This window comes from Protopterus annectens, chromosome 13.part0 (assembly GCF_019279795.1).
Source record: "Protopterus annectens isolate FY-2018-M chromosome 13.part0, PAN1.0, whole genome shotgun sequence".
NCBI classification, from domain to species: Eukaryota; Metazoa; Chordata; order Ceratodontiformes; family Protopteridae; genus Protopterus; species Protopterus annectens.
The window spans coordinates 1019477398-1019499153 of record NC_056747.1 but is presented as its reverse complement, the minus strand read 5'-3'; the positions used below and the strand labels follow the sequence as shown (position 1 = coordinate 1019499153).

Sequence of the window (21756 nt, the reverse complement as noted above, 5' to 3'; positions counted from 1 at the left end):
TATCATCATCTTTCATGCGGACAGGGTGTCCCTCAGAACCAATCCCTCCTTCATGCCCAAGGTGGTATCCAGTGTGGCTCTTAATCAGTCCATTCATTTGCCTACCTTCTTTCCTAACCCACAGAACAAAGGGGAATGGATACTGCACTCCTTAGATGTGCACAGACAACTTAAATTCTACTTGGACAGGACTAAACCTCAAAGGAAATCTGAACAACTGCTGGTGGCATTTGCTGCAGGGACAGAGGGGAAAGTTATTTCAAAGCAAACCATTTCAAAATGGACAGGCCACTGCATTCATTTCTGCTATAAGCACCATGGAAAACCTATCCCACAGGGTATCAGACCCCATTCAGCCAGGGCTCTATCTACCTCTACAGCCTTTCTCAGGGGTGTCCCCTAATAGGGACATCCTAGAAGCTGCTACCTGGAGTTCTGTACATACTTTCACCAAGCATTATCATCTGTCTGTTTTCTCTAAATCCAGAGCTGGTTTTGCCACTGTAGTCTTGCAGGGCCTTATAGCTGGTCCTAATTCTATTTAAATTCCTCCTCCCAACCTTAGCTTTAGGAATCTACCCAAATGTAATGACTGCAACAGTGAAACACGAAGAACATACTACAGTTGTGTACACTTACCACAAATGTAGATTTTCGAGTGTATTCACTGTTGCAGTCCTGGTTACCCTCCCTCCAGCCCCCTTTCTTCTTTAGGCTATACCTCTACTCTCACTTACTATGCTCAAAAAGCTTTTTGGTGTATTTGCTTTTTTGTTGGAGGTATATCCTTGTATTATAGATTTAATTGCTTCCCATTAGGGGGCCACCTGACATCTGGGGCAAGAATAAACTGATGCAATTGCGTCGGCTGCATGTTTTATACCCCTGATGACCTGACGTCATGGAAGAAGGAACAGCAACCGACACAGGCCACAAGACTTTGTTAATCAGGCCGACTGACTGCAACAGTGAATACACTTGAACATCTACATTTATGGTAAGTGTACACAACTGTACTTTTCCTCATCATCTCTTTCCATTTTAAATTATACTTTTCTGCTTGTGCTATTAAATAGGAGCCTTAACTGTGTTGCTCTGAAATACCCCTTCAACTCGGGTGCTCCCAGTCTGCCCTGTTCTTCTGAAAGAATAAGATTATCCCACTTGACTCTTGCCATATTCCCCTCCCATGTAAAATTCTTCAGCTCTTTATTAATTGGCATCCACAACTTCTCCTCTGGTTGATAAAAATATGCCTGACCTGTGTATAAAATTAAAGGGACTAAAACAGTTTAACTACTGCATCTTACTATCGATATCCATATAGCAGCACTTCCATTTCCTCAGTTTTTGTATTAACTTTTGTCTCTTCCCACATATCCTTAGCTGCCACACCTATATCATTTTTAATCCATACTCCTAAATATTTCATTTTCTCTTGTCCCCATAAGTATGGATATTGCTGAACCAGTTTGTATGTGGTTACATAGATTACCTCTATTGCTTTTGTTTTAGCTTCATTAATTTTGTATCCCAAAAAGTTTGAAACTGTCTCCGTATATTCCACAGCACTGCATTGTCCAGTATAAAATAATGTTGTCTACAAATAGAACCAGCTTTTTTTTGACGCGTGTACCAATTATGTCCTTGAATTTCTTTAACAGTGGTTCTAAATTTAATGCAAATAATAAAGGAGAGAGAGGATACCCCTGCCCGGTTCCTCTGCTCAAGCAGAGATTATCAGAAAGAATCCCACCCACTTTAATTTTTGCCTCCGAACCCTCATATATCCACCTCATCAACCTTGTAATTTTATCTGGGAATGCAAATACTTCCATTACTCTCCCCATGAAGTCCCAGCTTACTCTGTCAAGTGCTTTCTCTGCATCAAGACCTACCAACAACAGTGGTATTTTCTTGCATTCTGCTTCCCTCTGGATCATCACTGTTTTGTCACTGTTGTCAAATGCCTGCTTCCCCTCCACAAAGCCACATTGATCCATGTCTGTCAATTTTGATGGGCCTGTATGAAGCTGGATCTGATGGGTCTTTACCCTCTTCATATATTTCAGGTACTACTGCTTGTTTACAGGATGTTGGTACTTCTCTTCCTTTTAAAATGCTGTTAAACAAAACCTTCCAAATTTTTCAGTTTTTCCCCTCCTAGCTTTCAGACCTGTACAGGAATACCATTTATTCTTGGGGACATTCCTGTAGTTTGGTTATATATTACCATTTTATCTCTCCTCCTATCCTAACTGTTAGTAATTGAACCTCCTCTGCCGCTAACCTTGGCATATTTAATTCTTCCATAAACATTTCCATTTCCACCTTTTCTTGATTTCCATATTTCTCTGCTTTATACAGATATTCATAGAATTTTCAAAATATTTCTAATACTTCTGCAGGATCCCTTGTTATCTTTTTTGTTATAGTCTCGCTAAGCTTGGTGACAGCCCTTTCCATTTTCTGTTGCCTGAGTCTTTGTATTAAAAGTTTTTGCACTCCAGAGTTATTAAAAACAAATTGCTTAGCAGCAGTCTTTTTAAAACTTGTATATTATCAAGGTAATCCCTTATTTTCTGTTTAACATTCTGCAGTTGCTCCTCCTTTTGTTCTGTGAGATCCCCCCCCTGTTTTGCAATAATTTAACATTTACAGTCCCTGTAAGTTAATTCTTATTTCTTAGCCATGTCCCTGTTTCTTTTATTTCTATGCTATTTTTAAATTCTACTTTAATTTTATCCCACTCCCTAGCTATACCTTCAGAAGAAATGTCTATCTTCTCCAATATTTCCTGAATAATTTCCCCTCTCCATTCCTTAAATACCTTTATTTTCAATTAATAGGTAGGTCTCATTCTTATTGCATTACCCAGTGTTTTTATTTTAGTTATTATTGGCTCATGATCTGAAATAGTTATTGGGTGCATATCAAGACCTTCAATTAAATGCACATGTTCCTGTGAAAAGTATATTCTGTCTAGCCTAGTCCAGTTTTTGTGTCTTGGGAAATGTGTAAATTCACTGTGAGCTCCTAGTACTGAATTCACATCTCCCATGCCAAACATTTTCATACATTTCATTAAAAATATACCCTCCTTTGTTATATTTTTCCCTTCTGGGCCCCCCAGACATATCTTCACAGTTGTAAATCAAATTCCAGTCCCTTTACCTATAGGTAATAATCCTTGCTGAAAGCTGATTATTTCTGCCAGAATTTTCTTCAGCTCCATTATAGCAGTTTTCAGTGGAATATAACTACATGCTATTGTAATCTTTCTCCCTTGCCAGTAGCCCCTTAAAACTCCAAATCTGCCATTATTATCTTTTATTTATTTTCTTTTATATTTTCTTCTGTTATTATTGGCACTCCTCTTGCAATTGATGTGAGTACTTCTGTCTTCCTTTGCCCCAGGTATTCTGTTGAATAACCACCCTAAAAAACGTTCTTTATTAAATCCACATGTTAATTTTTTTCCAAGTGTGTCTCCTGGAGCATAGCTATTTGCACTCTACATTTTTAATGTAGTTCACTACTCTTTCCTTTTTATTGATCTGTGAGACCATAAACGTTTAAGGACATTATAGAAAGAATCATATTCTTGAGTGATTTCCACAACCACTGTTATCCCCAATTTGTAATGATTTTCCCTTCTGCCTGAGTTGTCATGCGTAACTTGTTATGCTAGTATGGTTACATTTTTAATGTTACAGGTCTTGGCTACTTTCTGTTGACCAGATCTGGCCACACACATGATGTGCCCTGTCAATTAAAAAAATCCTTCTGCGGAACATCAGTCCATTTGCATATTTGTACTGTAATAAAATGAATACAGTCTGTTCTTCTAGTTTCTCAGGTACAGCAGAACATTTTGGATTTTCTTTGCATGCCCTGTCTTCTAACTCAACAAATTTTAACAGCTCTTCTTGAGAAGCTTCTTGCCAACCCATCCTTTTCTGATGTTTTATCAGTTTGTCTGAATAGCTGGTTGAAGCTTTTTTCCAGCCTTTTATTTGACTTGATATATTCCTCCAGTGTTTCATTTGTTAACATCTCTGTGTGCATTTATTTTTTTTTCCTTTAATCCATGAGAAGGTTTCCTGTAATTTAAAGTTAAAACTTGAACTGCTTTTTGTTGAACAGCTACAAGGTTATTCCCAGAGTTTTCTTTTCAGGTTGATTTTTCTCTTAGGTTCTCCAAATTTCATATTTTCTGTCATCCAGTCAACAATTACATTGCCCATTTTCACAGTTTCTATTTTCACACTCATTTTCATCAACACCATTTTTCACATTTTTTACATGGGGTTGTGGTGTTGCACCAACTGCAGCCGTCTTTCTGAATCTAATGTCACTGTCCTACCTTCTTCAATGGTCAAGCTTGACTGTTACAGGTCCACTTTCACAGTATCCAGCCTTCTCTTTGCTTGATATAGTTTCCTCTTGCTACCTTCTTGTCTTTCCCAAATCATCTTCACCAGATTGACTTCTGCTTTCCTGCACATGTGCCTGAACCACATCTCTGCTTGACCTTCTCTGCAATTGGAGCTTCTATGACTTCTGCTGTGATGTTCTCATTTCTTTGTCCCACAGTAAACATCCTGCCACCCATCTCAGGGACTTAATCTGCATGACTTCTAGCTTCCTCATCTGCTCTGCCTTCACTGTTCAAGTTTCTGTACTGTATAGTGCTACTGGTTGCACTATTTTGTATGCCTTGTTGTTCAGTTTCTTTGGCATTTTTTTGTCGCACACTACCCCTGACACTCTTGATGGTTGGCTGCAGCCCCTCTGATTCTAGTTTTTACCTCGTACAGACTTCCTTTCTCATCAACTACCACTCTCAAGAACTTGAAGTTGTTGACTGGCTCCACTATTTCACCTTCTGTCACTGTTTTCAGCTTCTGTTGACATCCCCATCTGCTTCCATGACAACTCTCTTGTCTGTACACAGTTTCATACCATGTGCTTTCAGTTTGGCATTCCTGAAGTTCTTATTCAGAGTCTTATGTGAAGCCACTTCGTCTGCATACTGAAGCTTTGTTTATCTGCCTCCTTCTATATTGTTTTCATCAGTATGAACAGTATTGGGGCTCAGACTTGAACCCTGATGCACACCCACTCCCTCTGAGGGGGCTTAAAGTCAGTCTAGTAATCAGTGTGCAGCAATCTTGGAAGGCTTTAGCTTCTGTGTAGTTTCTTCTCCACTTTGCATGGCTTCTAGATATCTGGAGAAGATCATCCTTTGCAGTGCATCATGGGATAAACTTAATATCCTGGGAAAATATCAGGTGCCAAGCTGGCCTAATGCCTGCCATCAATAGTGATACTTTAACTAAGACTGCACCTGCTCATTTGGATAGTTTATTGTGGTAAGTACATAACTTTTTTTGTTTTGTGTGTTTTGCATTTTTTTTCAGGGAGGGTTTAAGTTAATGACACAAGTGGAGAAATTTCTACTTATAAAGCTGCGTAATGTCTTCCATAGATAACATGTCCTGTTCTGTGTAGCTACTACTTTCACATAGATTTTAAAGATGCATTTTACAGAATGTATGAGATTTGATGTTCATTTTTGTCCCTTCTCGCTTTATGGCAAATTTGGGGAAAAGCATTTAGCGTCACCCATGTCCCTTTGGCAGTTCTGAACAGAATTCCTCAAAGCACATGGGTACATGTACATTCAGACATTGTGTGGCTTTACACAGCAGTATGGTGCACAGCATAGTACTGGAAATGTATCAAGGCCCTTTAATTCTGCAGTGGAATTCAGGCTTCCATAATTTGACCCTGTACCAACAGTACTGTAAGTAATAGCCGCGGTGGTGCAGCGGTAGCGGTGTTGTCTCACAGCAAGAGGTTCTCCCGTTTGATTCTCGGCTGGAGTGCCTTCTGTCTGGAGTCTGCATATCCTCCCAGCGGTCGAATGGTGTTCAAAAGACATGAGTAGAATGGGCGTGCCTTCATTGAAGGTTGGGTGTCGAGCTGGCACCTTGGCACCGTAAAAATCTACTGCCATTCATTAGCAGACCGGAGTTCCACTGTGGCGACCCCTAACCGGGAAAAGCCGAAAGAAAAACAACCAACAGTACTGTAAGTGACATACACTTAGAAAACTCCTCAGTCTTCAGTATCAGTCCAAGCTATCTAATTTCTAAACATTTCAGTTAATTGTCTCAAATGTTTTGCATGCACAAACACTGACATTTTATCATTTACTTCCACATTGTCATGTTGTGGCATCATTAATTTAAATAGAAGTCAAAGTAGCTGCAGACCTGCATTGAATGCAACCATAATTTGAATTTGACCATTGAGAAATAAAGCCATGATTTGTGTTATGACAGGGATTTAGTTTTCAGTATAGTTATGTCACCCCTCCCCCAAAAATGGATGCATGTAGATTTTTTAATGGAGAAAAAGAAAACTGACCAAGACTGGAGACTACTGCTGTTTCATGAGCATACACTGTCATGACACATTACTGCTCCCATCATGTTGTTAACATAGAACTTGAGATTTTGTCAGTAAAATGTTTTTTCTAAATATGCTTTTCTCATTCGTCAAAAAACATTACTGTGTCAGTTTTACTGTCTGAGGCATACAGACAAGCTAGATCTGTTCTCTGAAGGCGGTGTGTATCTGTTGACCTAACATTTTTCTAACTTGCACATTTAAGTAAATGCCCATGTGATTTCCACACAATTTGGCACAGTATGTCCTAGCTGGTCTTCACATTTTTCTACAAAATTAACAAATACAGGAGTTATTCATAGCAAACTTCACCTTACTTAAGGAAGAGGTGGTAAGTTTCACAGCCCTCACGCTAAAGGATAACATTGCCCAAGATGCAGAATCCTTTACAATTGCACTCTATGAGCACCTACAAGGATGCATGGATCATGTCATCCCTAGCAAGACCAAGACTCCTTCCCCTAAGAGAAGGAAACCAGTCTGGTGGACCCCTGCCATAAACAGGTTATACAACAGAAGGAGGAAACTAGTTAAGAAAAAAAGCAAATCCCAAGAAGGAAAGACATCCCTGATCAGTATCAGTAAGAAACTAAGGTCCCTCATAAAATCATCCAAGGCTAACTTCGAAAGAAAAATAGCCAAGGATTCCACAAAGCCTTCTATAGCTATGTCAAGAATGTAAGTGGCAACTCACAGATATGCTCTGAGCTAGTGCAAAATAGCACAAAATATACTGAACCTACTGATATTGCCAACATCCTGGCAGATAGATTCAGTGCAAACTTCACCTCCCTCTCACCTTCAAAAGGGCCCACAACAATACCGGAAAAGTATAGTGTCCCGGAAATCACAGAAGCACAGGTGAAAACAGCCCTTTCAAAAGCCAAAAACACAGCATCAATAGGGCCAGATGGTGTCCCAGGCTGCGTCTTGCATGAACTAACCCCCCACCTAAACACACTGTTCAACTTCAGCCTCTCCACAGGCTACGTGCCCATAGAATGACGCACAGCAACGGTTATTCAGGCTCCACAAAGGTGGGGCCACAACTGACCCTGGTAACTATCGCCCCATAAGCCTGACTAGCCTGGTCTGCAAGGCTATGGAGCGCATCGTCATGGAACTCATTAACAAAGACATTGGGAACCGCCAAACACTTGACCCGACCCAGTTCGGCTTTAAGGGTAGATCATGCCTACTAAACTTGGTTGACTTCTTTGAGACGGTCACCAAGGCCATAGACGAGGGAAAGGTGGTTCACACAGCCTACCTTGATCTCGCCAAGGTGTTCGGCACCATTCCTCACTCGGGTATTATAGAAAAACTCACCAGCCTGAACATAAACCCCTACATCGCAAGATGGGTTGCCAACTGGCTTACAGACAGAACTCACACAGTAAGAACAGCGGGCTCCAGGTCCGACTCTAAACCAGTCACAAGTGGTGTCCCACAAGGCTCGGTTCTGGGACCCCTACTGTTCGGCATATATTTCTCAGAAGTACAGGCAAACACAGGAGGACTGTGGCTAACCAAGTTCACCGATGACTACAAACTGGGAGCCATAACTGACTATCCGGCAGACACGGACATCCTTCAAAAAGGCCTTACTGAGACAGACACCTGGTGTCAAAGTCATGGCCTCAAGCTAAATGCCAAAAAATGCATAGTCATCCTGTTTGGGAAAAACAAAACACCCACGAATTACCACATAGGTGGCAGCCACCTTAATACAGAAGAGGTAATAAGAGATTTGGGGACCCAGGTAGATAGTAATCTCTCCTTTGACAATCGTATTGCCAGAGTAGTTAGGAAATCCTTCTATGTGGTCCATCTAATTACTAAGGGGTTTTCATCTAGAAATAGAGGTTATAGTGCCCCTCTACTAGTCACTCATCAGACCCATCATAGAGTACAATGCCCCATTTGGGATGTACCTCACAAGACACTTCCAACAGCTGGAAAGACCACAAAAGCACCTCACCAAGAGGATTACTAGCCTCAAACATATGTCCTATGCAGCCCGACTGAAAAAAAACTCCAGCTTTACTCAGTGGCATATCGCTTACTCAGAGGTGATCTCTGTCTGACTTACAAAGCCATGTCCAACTCAGAATTGATGGACATGCTCCACCTAAAGAAATCCAAGTCACTGCGAGTCACGTGCTCTAGTGAGCTAAACCCCTCACCACAACAATAAATAGAACATGCTGGAGGCATAGATTCCTGTCACAGAGACTCCCCATGCTTTGGAGCAAAATTCTTAACTACATTAGGCAGAGCTCCTCACTAACAGTCTTCAAGAGAAGCCTTGACGAGTGGATGGGTAACAGAAAATACACCCCTGGGATCACTTCTTGGCTCTGCTTGACAGAGGCTCAGTTAATCAATGGGGCGGTGAAAGCCGACACACACTGGCTAGGCTTAAAAATGCCCTCGGGCAGATAGCCTAGTACCTATTAACCTATGCAGCATAGTGCAAATCAATATATAAAAAAAGTAAATATAAAATGTATATTGAGTAGTATAGTCTTAATACTTGAGGCTGTATATCAGTACTTGGAGTTACAACTGTACACATTCAAGATCTTCACTGCCATTTCAATTTGAAATGAAAGCATCGAGCTCTTTTTACAGAAGCTGATCATTTGCTTTGAGTTTTTTTTTTTCTTCCTGTCCATGCTGCCTTCTCCTTTAAATGTTGTATTTTGACCTTTGAATTTTATAATGGAAACTATATTTGGTACTGAGTAAAAAAAAAAAGTATTAGTGGATATGATAAGCAATTATATTTTCTTCTAGGTTTGCATCCTCACCAGTCGCCAGCTCCTCTGACTAACCCTGGCTTATACACAACTGTTTCCATGCCTCTTGGACAGCCACCTCCACCACAACAGCTGCTTGCACCCACATATTTTCCAACTCCTGGAGTGATGAACTTCAATAGTCCTACTTACACGTATGCTTCTGGGGCACTCCCACCACACCATCAGCCTTCTACGCATATTTATCCTGGCACCCAGGTAAGAAAATAGTCACTGTACAATCACTGAGGGTAAATCAAATTTCACTGCCTTCACTTTATAAATTTTGATTGAGGTTTGCACAAGGCACAAATATCGGTTGATGTCCTTCTATTCCTATGTTGCCCTGAGGTGATCTGACATCGGCTCCTGTACAAAAGCTTAAGCCTGGCTGCTGTAGGTGCTTGGGACATCACACACAGGGCCATAAACCAGGGACTGTAAATGTGATGTCTGCAAGCACAGACGTCAGAACGTTTCAGCCGCAGACGACATACACTTCGACCATTCCACTCCTTAGCCCGAAGACTTCAAAACAATAATTACTCCATTGGGGTTTTTGTTTATTCTTACTACTTGAGCTTGGTTGCTGTAGGTTTTGTTCAGCTATTTAACCGATGTCTGAGAAAAAGTGCAAATGTAATAGCAGGTGTCCGATACCGCATAAGGATTCACATGACAAGTGCGTGTTTTGCTTAGGTGAGGAACACGACTGTAAGGCCTGCTCCGTTTGTCCGTCATTCGTACCAAAAACCCTCCGCAGCTGTCTGGCAGCTTTAAATTTGTATCTTGAGAATCAAAGATTGAAACACCTTGCTCGCAGGATGGATCCCGACTTGGCCACTCAAACCGAACTACCGAGGAAGAAGTTTCCAGGCATACTCCTGTTGCCGCTCCACCATTGGACGTTCCAATGACTACCGATTTAGGGGCTGAGGGACAGCTGATTCTTCCATCAGCTTCGACGTATCCTCTTGAAGAGGCCGATGCTGCAGCTACGAAGAGTATGTTAGCGGAGCTGACCCAGATGCTGGCCTCAACTGATGTCGAGGGGGAACCAGTACTTGGTCAGCCGACCGAGATTCCTTCTGCTCCAGCCCAGACCTCAGTTACTAGGCCAGCTCCTAAGCCAATGCTAACTAAGAAAAAACAAAAACTAAACACTTCAGCCTGGTGCCTCAGGCTATTCCAGACTGGCAGACATTCACCAGTTCCTTACTGCAGGCCTTTGTGGCCCTTAAGTCTACAGGCCCTGCACCTACAGACATTCCATTGCTGAGCCCTAGGCCAGCCTTGGCTTCTTCCCTACCTTTAATCACTACTCAGCAGGGAGAAGAAGAACGTGAGCAATGCTTCCTCTTCTGAGGAATCTGTTTCTTATGTGTGTCAAATTGCTTCTCCTGTGGTCTATTACTCCCCAGATGAAGACTCTGTTGAGGGTGATTCTCCTCCAGAAGATATTTCTTTTTGAGAGACTATCACAAAAAGGTAAGACCAATTCAAGTGGGATACTACTTTGATGACTGATACCCAGAAAAGATATTTTGAGCTTATACAGTTAGAATCTCCCTTCCCCTCAGCTATTCTTCCAGTTCTACCTGCCTTTCTGGACGTTTTTAATGCAGCCTCCAAGAATTCCATATTCCTCCAGATTCTCAACCTCCTGCCCCTAAAAGGCCAGATAGATTTTATAAAGTTCCAGATGACCAGAAGTTTCTAGTGAAACCTCCCATGGCTGACCCTGCAGTCATTGCTGTTTCTACTGACAGACAATCTAGGCAATTACTCTCTGCTTCCCTTTTGCCCACAGACAAGGACAGCAAAACCATGGACAGAATGGGTAAAAAAGTATATACCTCCTCCACCTTAGCCTTTAAGGCTATAAATTACCAAATGCACATGGTAAAATAGGCCTTATACCTTGTATCCCAGGCCTCCACCTTACTAGCTTCTTCCCCTGACTGTCCTACAAAAAAATGACATTGCATCTAAACTGTCCTTAGCTACTCAGGTAGCCAGATACTCGATTAAGTGCAGTTATGATGCAGCAGAAGCATCAGCCAGGTCTGCTGCATCCGCATCTGTCTTGCGTAGATATCCCTAGCTATGCCTCCAATCTCTACCAGAGGACTTTAAATCCAGGATAATGGATGCTCCTCTAGACCACAATCTCTTATTTGGTAAGAATTCAACAGAACTTTTCAAAAATCTGCAAGAGAAAAGTAGAGAGTTCCAGGACATCAAGCACTTGCTGGTGTCCCCCTTCCCCAAATACTACAGGAAGTAAACTGCTAAGACTTCCTTTATAAGGACAACTCCATCTACATCTCATCCTTCCACTCTAGACCTCGTAAAAGGTCCAGGAGATTGCCTTACTCCAGACCTCCTAATTCCCAGGGACCTGCCAAGCAGCCCTTTCCAGACCGAGGAAGATCCACTTCAGCATGACTGCCTGAATCAACTCTCTCTGTCCGCCCAGCTTACCCAATGCCTCCCCTGCTGGAAAACAATGACCTCGGACACCTGGGTGCTTTCCATCATCCAAGAAGGATATTTTTTATCTTGGAAGGAAAAGCCAAGGCCAAAAAGAATCCCTTTCCCTCCAAGAAACCAGCTACATTTATTCCCTCTCATACTGAAAGAACTCCTGTCCCTAGGAACTATAGAACCAGTTCCCTCAGGACAGGAAGGAAAAGGCTTCTATTCCCACCTTTTCCTAGTCCCCAAAAAGGATGGAACTTGGAGGCCAATCCTGGATTTATCCTATCTAAACCTGTCCCTAAAGGTTCCGTCCTTCAGGATGCTCTCCCTACAAACTTTGCTACCCCTCATTCCACCCAAAGTCTTCATGGTCACCGTGGATCTAAAGGATGCCTACCTGCACATCCCTATCAGACCCTCCCACAGGAGGTTTCTGCGCTTCACTTGGACATTCTTCACACTTTCAGTTTACAGCCTTGCCCATTGGCTTGTCCACTGCTTCCAGAGTATTTACAAAGTGCCTGGCCCCAGCCATTGTCTATTGCAGCACCAAGGGACTCCAAATCTACCCTTATCTGGACGACATTCTTATTCTGGCAGAATCAGAATCCACCCTACTAGACCATCTTGCAGTCACAATGACTGTCTTCCACAACTTGGGCTTCACTATCAACCTCCAGAATTCCTCACTTCTTCCTCAGCAGGACAGAGTTTTCCTAGGCTTCAGGATAAGAACAGACTTGAGATCCTTTCTCCTAATGGACAAAATACAATCTCTCTCCAGCCATTTTCAAGACCTACTTTCGAAATCCCATCTATCTGCAAGACAATTTCTGCAGGTCCTAGGTCTCATGGCAGCAACCATTCCCATGCTCCCATTAACCGGGATGCACATGAAAAAATTCCAATGGTACTTAAAAAATGTATGGCCTCAAAGCCAACATTCATTAGACAAATGTATTCCCCTCCTACCCTGCCTAAAAACAGAACTAAAGTGGTGGATTCAGCAAGTTTCACAGAACCAGGGCATCCCACTCCAAGTACCCCTCATCACTCAAACCATGCACATAGATGCATCAGATTTAGGGTGGGGAGCAGAGTTCAAGGGCTTCAGGGTACAACAGCATTGGCCTGCCCTTCAAAAGCAACACATCAATGTCAGGGAAATGACAGCAGTATTACTGGCTCTCAAAGCTTTCCTTCCAGTGTTGTAACCAGGCCTGCTACACATTGTGATAGACAACACAACTGTCATGTGGTACCTCAACAAGCAAGGAGGGACAAAGGCGTACCAGTAATGCCAGATAACTCTACAAATCTGGGAAATAGCAACCAGACACAAACTCCTACTGCAGGGCTCTTACACCCTCTCTCAGGAAAACAAACAAGCAAACTTGCTCAGCAGAACATCCTGCCCTCAGCACGAATGGATGTTGAACAGGGAAACCTTCTTAAACGTTGTCCACCAGTGGGGCACACCTCAATATGTTCTGTTTGCCTCCCCCCAGAACAAATAATTAAACAGATTTTTCTCTAGGGATCACACTCCGCTAGCATGGAGAGTGAATGCCTTCAGCTTTCCATGGAATGAATGTTCCTGTACACTTTTCCTCCCTTCCCTCTAATACACCAGATCCTACTGAAGATCAACAAGGGCCAACCAGAAATCTTGCTGGTGACTCCCTATTGGCCAAGGCTACACTGGTTCCCCCTTCTTCACTCCCTAGCCAAGGGCAATCACTACAAGTTACCCCACAAGGTGGACCTCCTTACCCAACAAAAGGGATCTCTCATTCACCCTCAGCTGCCTTTACTCTATCTGACCCTTTGGGTGATCACCTTCAGATCCCTTTCAGACAACTGTACTCAGAAGACGTGCTCTCAGTCCTGAGGGAGGCCAGGAAACCATCTACCAGGAAAGGCTATTTGTCCAAATGGCATAGATTCTCAAATTGGTGCACACTTAAGGACAGGGACCCTTTTCAAGCAGATCCCTCTTTGGTTCTTAGTTATGTATGCAAACTCATTAAGGAAGGACTAGCATATTCATCTCAAAGTCCAGTTTTCTGACATTTCAGCCTGCTTGCCTTTACAGCCACCTCTGCTCTCCAGACTGGATGTTAAACTTTCCTGGGAGGGGTCTTGCATATCAGATCACCAAGGAAAACCAATAACCCCTTCCTGAGACCTCAACTTCGTACTGGAAAAACTAACTCTAGCTCCCTTTGAGCCAGCAAGCACAGCTTCCCTGCAAATGTGCACATGGAAAACCATTCTCCTACTGGCCATCACCTCCGCAAGAAGAGTGTCCGAACTGCAGGCCCCCTCTTACACCTACTTCCACAAGGACAGGGTCACATTGCACACTTAACCCTTCCTTCATGCCCAAAGTGGTGAATGAACTATCTCTTAACCAGACTATTCATCTACCCACATTCTTTCCCTCTCTGTCTAATAATGCAGAAAGGATCCTTCATTCTCTAGATGTGCACAGACAACTAAGATTCTACTCAGACAAAACAAAATCTTTCAGAAAGTCTGATCAACTCTTCATTTCCTTCCACCCCAGGGTTCTGGTTAAGGCAATTTCCAAACCATTTCCTCCTGGATTAGGAAATCCATTCTTTTCTGCTACTCTCACCATGGCAAACCATTGCCCCTAGGGGTTAGAGCTCATTCTGCTAGAGGAATGGTTACCTCTAAAGCTTTTCTCAAAGGACTGGACTCTGCCTCCATCATGAAAGCTGCTACCTGGTCTACACTTCACAGCTTCACTAAATACTACAAGCTAGACCACGTCTCCAGGGCCAGAGCAGGTTCTGACAGGGCAGTCCTGCAGGGATTCATAGAATCGTCTACCTGTGCCCCCTCCCATCAGTCTTCCTAAGCTGTGGTACTTTCCCACAGTATGAATACTGCAACATAGGAATAGAAGGACATAGAATAGTTGTGTAAAATCTTACCATAACCATAGATGTCCTTCTCTTCCATTTTGCAGTATTCCTTCCTTCCCTCCATACCCCATTCTCCTTTTATGGATGCTTGGTCTACACCTAGGTATCCTCTCCCTACAGGCTATTCTATGGAGCCCAGCAGCAGGGTCATTTGCTCTTCAGCTTCTTGTGCTTATTCACACTTATCTGGGCCACAAGTTCTGAGGTCTGTGCGTGCAGACTTCACGTTTATAGTCCTTGGTTTGTGGCCTTGTATGTGACGTCCCACGCACCTACAGCAGCCAGGCTTAAGCTTTTGTATAGGAGCCGATGTCAGATCGCATGAGGGCTGGAAGTCCCACAGGATGAATACTGTAACATGGAAGAGAAGGACATCTATGGTTATTTACACAACTATTCTTTACTTGGTTACCAGTTTGCTTCCTTGTTTCCTGTTTAGTAGCTTAAATAGCTGTCTGTACAAGAACCTTGTCATAAAAAAAAAATTCTGTGGTAACTACTATTGAAGTGTTTTACTGTATGCTGGTGCTGCTACAACAGTATAGAGTAAACCTTTGTCCTTGTATAACAGTTTTTATTTTTGGGAGAGGCAGATCTACAGAGTCTGTGCAGTTTGTAGAATACTTGAGTACAGCCCTTCTGAGACCAATCATAAGAATTTTTCTTAAAATCTGTAGCTGTTAGGATTTTGTATACATATTTTGGACTGCTGATCGTCACTGTGCTGCTAGGATGAATGATAACTAATAAAATTGCAAGTTAAAATGAAGGTAAATCCTTCAGGCACTTGCATGCAGGAGCATGACTGTGGGTACATCAGTTACCACTTTTTACTTGCTAGAGAAAGTTTGTGCCTGTCAAGCAGGTGAAGAGCGGGCCTTGGGCCTTGTTTTTAGATCTGAACTCTGGGCCCAGGGTAAACTGTCTCGCCCTGAAAGGTTCCTGCCTGTGGGATAACATTGAGGTGGCTAAGCTGGTGATTGAAAGCATAATTGAGCAGTTTGGTATGATGCCCACCTTAGCTCCTGTACCTGCATTTTAATCTAACATGCTGTTTTTGTTGCGTACCTTCCCTTTCCATATTTGGCAAACATTGTGCTGTATGTGCTGGTAGAATGTGTGCCACCCTGCTACTTTTCTACCTTTTGTTCCAATAAGGGAGAGTTCAATAATTTAACTGATACTAGGTCTTCTCCTTCACCCACCTCTCATGATAGTTTCTCTACCTGCACTCACTCAGCGCTTCATTCCAGGGAGACAGAAACCAGACAGTGTTCTTTGTGTTTCATTGTTGCAGTCCTGACTGTTGTGATTTCCTGCCTTGAAAGCTTTTGGCCAACCTGACTACCAGAGAAAACAGTTTTTGCCTCCCAGGCTGGCAGATGCCCTTACTGTCGTCAGTACGCTCAGGTATAAAGGGAGCCAGCCTGCGTCATCACTTCAGTCTTTTCTTGCCACCAGAGCTCGAAGCAGTATCCAAGTGTGTCGGTCAGTCTGTACCAGAGAAAAGTTGTCAGAAAGATAACTACCCCATTAGGGAACACTTTTCTGTTTCACTTAACTCATGTCAGATAAACTAAATAAGTGTGTCTGGTGTGGTAAACAAATCTCACACAGAGACTTCCATTCTCTTTGTGTTACTTGTTTAGGCCCAGACCACGATGTCCGTAATTGTCATTTCTGTGCTAGGTTTAATGCTAGGTGTAGGGCCAAATTCTTAGCTCGTTTTCTAAGACAAGAATAAGTTAAGCTGCATCCAGTGGTGTCTGCCGGTCATCCCGATCTTGAGCTGCATAAGTGCAAAAAAGAGAAAAAAACTTAAGCCAAAGTCGTCTGATGACAATCACGCCCCAGCTGACTCTACTGCTAACCTGATAATTGTTGAAGAAGATGAGGTACCTTTGCAGCCCCCTTCGATATTTGAAACAGCAACCCAGGCCTCTTTCGAGACCCCATTTGGAATCTGACATACCTTTGGTCGATTCATCTTCCACTGCTCCAGTTTTCAGCTCATCTGTTGGGTCAAAGGTTGCACAGCAGGCCACGGCTTCCAATAAGCACTCGTTAACTGGTGATATGACAAGGCCTAGGCCTATGCTTGTGCATTTACACAGAGAGTCAAGCACCAGGGCATCGGATGCACCTAGGCCCAAGGTCAAACCCACCCTGAAGAAAGGCAGTGTGGCAAGGCCTCCACCTAGGCCTACGGACTCCCAGTTACCAGGATCCCAACAGGATTTGATTAAGCTGGCTGAGGACTTCATTAACATTGTAAGGGTCAGACATACCACAGGTGAAGCCACACCAGGAAAGAGGAAGAGGGATGACTATACTGATATTTACCTAGATCCCTTATTATCTGAGGAGGATTCAGACATGGAAGACTCTGGCTCAGAGGAAGGACCCTCTTACACATCCTTTGAGGAATCTGATTCAGAGGAGAACCTTCCCTTTGCTTCACCTCCTGAGGACCAGACTTTGGGGAAACTCTCCATGATGTTCATCGTGCATACAGCTGCAGTAATCACAGATGGGTTTTCAGCCGTCAGGCGGTCCCTCGGTCGGCCGAATTCCAAAGTCTTGGTCCGGCATCGGTTGTCGTCGCTTACTCTTCTGACATCAGTAAGGCCAGAGTATATAAGACACAGCCGACGCCATGTTCTCCAGTCTTTTTTGCCGCGCGGTGCCCAAAGCAGAAGCAGTTCGCAAGTGCCGGTCGGCCAGCTCCTGAATTACGAAAAAATTGGAACCGAAGTCTTCTTTAAAGCTAAGTACCCCGTTGGGGAAACTTTTCTTGCCTCAGACCGATGTCAGAAAAAGTTAATAATTGTATTTCTTGTGGGAAGCAAATACCGCATAAGGATTTCCATTCCCATTGCATACCTTGTTTGGGCCCAGACCACGACGTCTCGGGCTGTCGCTTTTGCGCTACCTTCAATAAACGCACTATCAAGCGTCGGGTGGAGTTCGCCCAACACTACTTTGGTAAAGCTTTTGATTATAAGATGTCGTCGGACACTCCGACTACCATTTTGTCCAAAAAACGCAAGGAAAAGGACCGACACGCGAGACCCGCGGTCTCCGCCGACACCACGCCAAAACAGGTTACACGTGGTCCGGTTCTCAGCGAGACGCCTTTGCAGTCCCTGACTACCGACGACACTCCTTTGGCGGTGTTCTCTGTACCCGAGACCGCTGGGTCCTCGGTCCTTTCCCAGACTACAACCGAAGCCCCTGCTAATGTCGAGCCTACTAATGTGGACAGGTCCACTTCCACCCATGGTGTATTTAGGCCCTCATCTTCTTTTTCAATAAAGGCTTTTACTAAATCCAAAGCAGCCAGGCATCCCACGAGGCCTGTTGCACAGGGCCCATCTCCTGGACCCATGCCTAAGAAACAGATGCTTAAAATGGCTGAGGATTTAATTACTCTTATCAGAGGTTCTCAGCCCCCTCCTGACAAGAGACCCAGAGTGGAGGAAGAATCTCCCTCCTCTGATCAGGGATCCATTTTATCAGAACATTCTGATGCAGAGGAACACTCTTACTCCCCTTTTGAGTATTCGGATGCAGAACAGTCCATTCCTTCTGTATCCCCTCCTGAGGATTTTTCTTTTGGGGAAACCTTGCACACTTTGAGGGAACACTTCCATTGGGAAGGCCAAGACTTTTCAGATTCCAGGAAAAGACTTAGGGAATTTATTTGGTTACCTCAGCACAGACCTCTGGCTATACCCCCAGTTTTGGATGTACTGGATGATGTCTATTCGGAGGCTTGCCTTAACCCTGATTCTCTGCCTCCTGCACCAGTAAAACCTGATAGGTATTACAGAGGACCCAGCTCTCACCAATTTCTCTACAAAGGCCATAATGCTGACCCTGAAACCATTTCACAAGGCCCCAAGGGATTAAAGGCCTCCACTGCCAAGAATCCACTCCCTGCAGAAAGGGAATCCAGATCTCTAGAAAGGTGGGGTAAAAAGGTATATACCTCGGCCACCCTAGCCATGGGGGCCTTAAACTGTCAGTTTCATATGATTAAATATCAACAGTACCTGTTATCACAATTAAGGAACAAAATGTCTCAACCTGAACAACCAGATTTAAGAGTTACAGGATATGATGCATAGTGCAGAGCAAGTGGGTAAACACACCTTACAATGTGGTTATGATGCCCTAGAGGCTTCCAGTAGAGCGGCTGCCACAGGATCAGTCATTCGCAGGCATGCCTGGCTTAGGGAACAAAATTTACCTGATCATGTGAAAGCTAAACTTCTTGATGCTCCTTTACAAAAGGATGTATTATTTGGTACTAATGCTGAGGACATACTACGGAAAATGGAAGAAAAAGCCAAATCTATGCAAACTGTCAAGGCTTTCTTACAGGTCCAACCACCACGTTTTAGCAGAAATTGGCCTTCAAAAACTGGTCCTTTCCAGCCACTGACAAGCCCCAAAGAGGCAGATACAGACGCACAAGGGGCAGAGGGCAATCACAAGGATCATATAGAGGCAGACAATGGCAATCTCCAGCACCAAGAGGTGGTGAAGACAGTGCACAACAATACAGGAAGCAAACCCAATGACTCCCTCATTTCCATGCCAAGCAAGTCTCAGCTGACAGCACCTTTGGGAGGGAAACTAGCATTATTTGCAAGCAATTGGCATATTGTCACAACAGACAAATGGATACTGGACATTATAAACAGAGGCTGCAAATTTCAATTTCACACTCTTCCAAAAATGAGAGGCATGCCAAACCTGCCACAAAATCAAAGGGCAGAGGCACAACTGCAAATTTCAAAGCTCCTAAGCATGAGAGCTATACAAAAGGTACCTACACTCCAACAAGGTCAAGGTTTTTATTCAAGACTTTTTCTGGTACCAAGAAAAGGAACCGACTGGAGACCCATTTTGGACTTATCCATCCTAAACACATTCCTACTCGTGCCAAAATTCAAGATGCTCACATTACAGCAACTTCTTCCCGTGCTGGGCAAGGAGTTTTGGCTGGTAACATTGGACCTCAAGGAGGCATACCTGCATGTCCCAAGCAGACAAAGCTGCAGAAGATACCTCAGATTTCTTGCAGGTTCAATCCACTATCAATTCTCTGCATTGCCCTTTGGCTTATCTACTGCGCCCAGAGTTTTCACAAAGTGCCTGGCATCAGTGATTGCCTACTGCAGACTTCAAGGGATACAAATTTACCCTTATCTGGATGACTGCCTGATCCAAGCGGACAGCAAACGCATACTACTGGAACATCTGGCTTATGTGACACGGTTACTGCTTTCTCTGGGATATACCATCAACAAGGAGAAATAAAGACTAACACCATCTCAGAAAATAACCTTCCTGGGTGCCAACTTGGACACAAACACCCAGATGGCATATCTTACACCAGAAAAACAAGGGCAACTATCTCAGTACTTCAAAACACTAGCAAAAAGTACCAGGCTTACTGCAAGGAAAATCCTGCAGGCTCTGGGATTCATGGCATCTTGCATTCTTCTAATCCCATGTGCAAAGCTGCATATGAGGAAACTTCAATGGTACCTAAAAAAATCTATGGTCTCAACACAGTCACAGTTTGGAAGCAATTATACCAATAATTCCATGTTTGCAAAAGGAATTTCTATGGTGGGCCCAAGCATGTCAAGTAAACACAGGCCTTCCATTCTGCAAGCCTCAAGCAAAACAAGTCATAACCACAGACGCCTCAGATTACGCCTGGGGGGCGCACATGAAGGACAGGTGCATTCAGGGCAGATGGTCCCAAAAGGAAAAGCACCTTCACATCAATCAAAAAGAAATGCTAGCAGTGATAAATGCAATTACAGCTTTCAAAGACTTCCTGCATCCAGGACAATTACTGATAAGAACAGACAACACCACAGTAATGTGGTACATAAACAAACAAGGAGGAACACATTCATACCCCTTGTGCAGACTAGCCATGACTCTTTGGAACTTGGCTCTGGAAAGACAAATCGAACTTCAAGCACAGTACTTGCCAGGACTGGAAAACACACTGGCAGACACTCTAAGCAGAAATATGACAGATCCACACGAATGGAAGTTACATCCTCAGGTGTTTACAGAGATAATCCAAGCGTGGGGGAGGCCAGACATAGATCTTTTGCCTCCCACAGGAACTATCAACTGAAAAAGTTTTGTTCAAGGACCTTTCATCCAAAGGCCTGGAAAGTGGACGCCCTTTCATTCAGTTGGACAGCATGGGCAGTTTATGCATTCCCACCTCTGCCCCTTCTGCCCAAGGTGCTTTTGAAAGCAAGAACAGACAAACCGAGGATGATACTGATTTCTCCAGATTGGCCAAGGCAACACTGGTATCCACTCCTGAGGAGCCTAACACATACTCCTCCCTGGTCCCTGCCTGTAATGCCTCTCCTACTGACTCAGAACAGCTACAAAACTCTTCACAGTCAGCTGAAAACACTCAACCTCGCTGCATGGAAAATTCCTTGACACCACAACAGTCCCTACTCTCCAAGGAGGTGCAGGATGTCATTTTGGAGGCCAGAAGACCATCTACTAGAAAAGCTTACTCCAAAATGGAAGCGGTTTTGCTGTTGGAATGAGAAAAGAGGCCAGGACCCTAGAAAATTGAACTTGCCTCAGGTTTTACAGTACCTAGCTGAACTGCTGAACAGTGGACTTTCATTTTCTTCCATAAAAATACATGCCTCAGCCATTTCTGCAGAATTCAACACGGATCCTCCTTTATTCTCTCACCCACTCTTATGACAGTTCCTCAGAGGGGCTAAGAATATAAGACCTCCAAGGAAGCAACCAATACCAGCCTGGGACCTTAATTACATACTAGAAAAATTAACATTGCCTCCCTTTGAACCTGCTGCCTCAGCAGATCTGCAACATTTGTCCTGGAAAACAGCTTTCCTTCTGGCCATCACTTCAGCTCGTAGGGTTTCTGAACTACAGGCCCTCATGGCGGTGCAGCCCTTCCTCATCTTCCATCAGGACAGGGTTTCCCTTACCAACCCATCTTTTATGCCAAA

General features: G+C 43.6%; 1 protein-coding gene across 1 annotated transcript in view; it reads left to right on the top strand.

Annotated features, from left to right (window-relative positions):
- Positions 1–21756, top strand: part of CASC3 (CASC3 exon junction complex subunit) — a 1214789-nt gene that overhangs the window by 929208 nt on the left and 263825 nt on the right. Inside the window, exon 10 of the mRNA XM_044054937.1 lies at positions 9277–9497. Within this exon, the coding sequence (XP_043910872.1) occupies positions 9277–9497 (221 nt within the window). The remainder of the gene's footprint in view (positions 1–9276; positions 9498–21756) is intronic.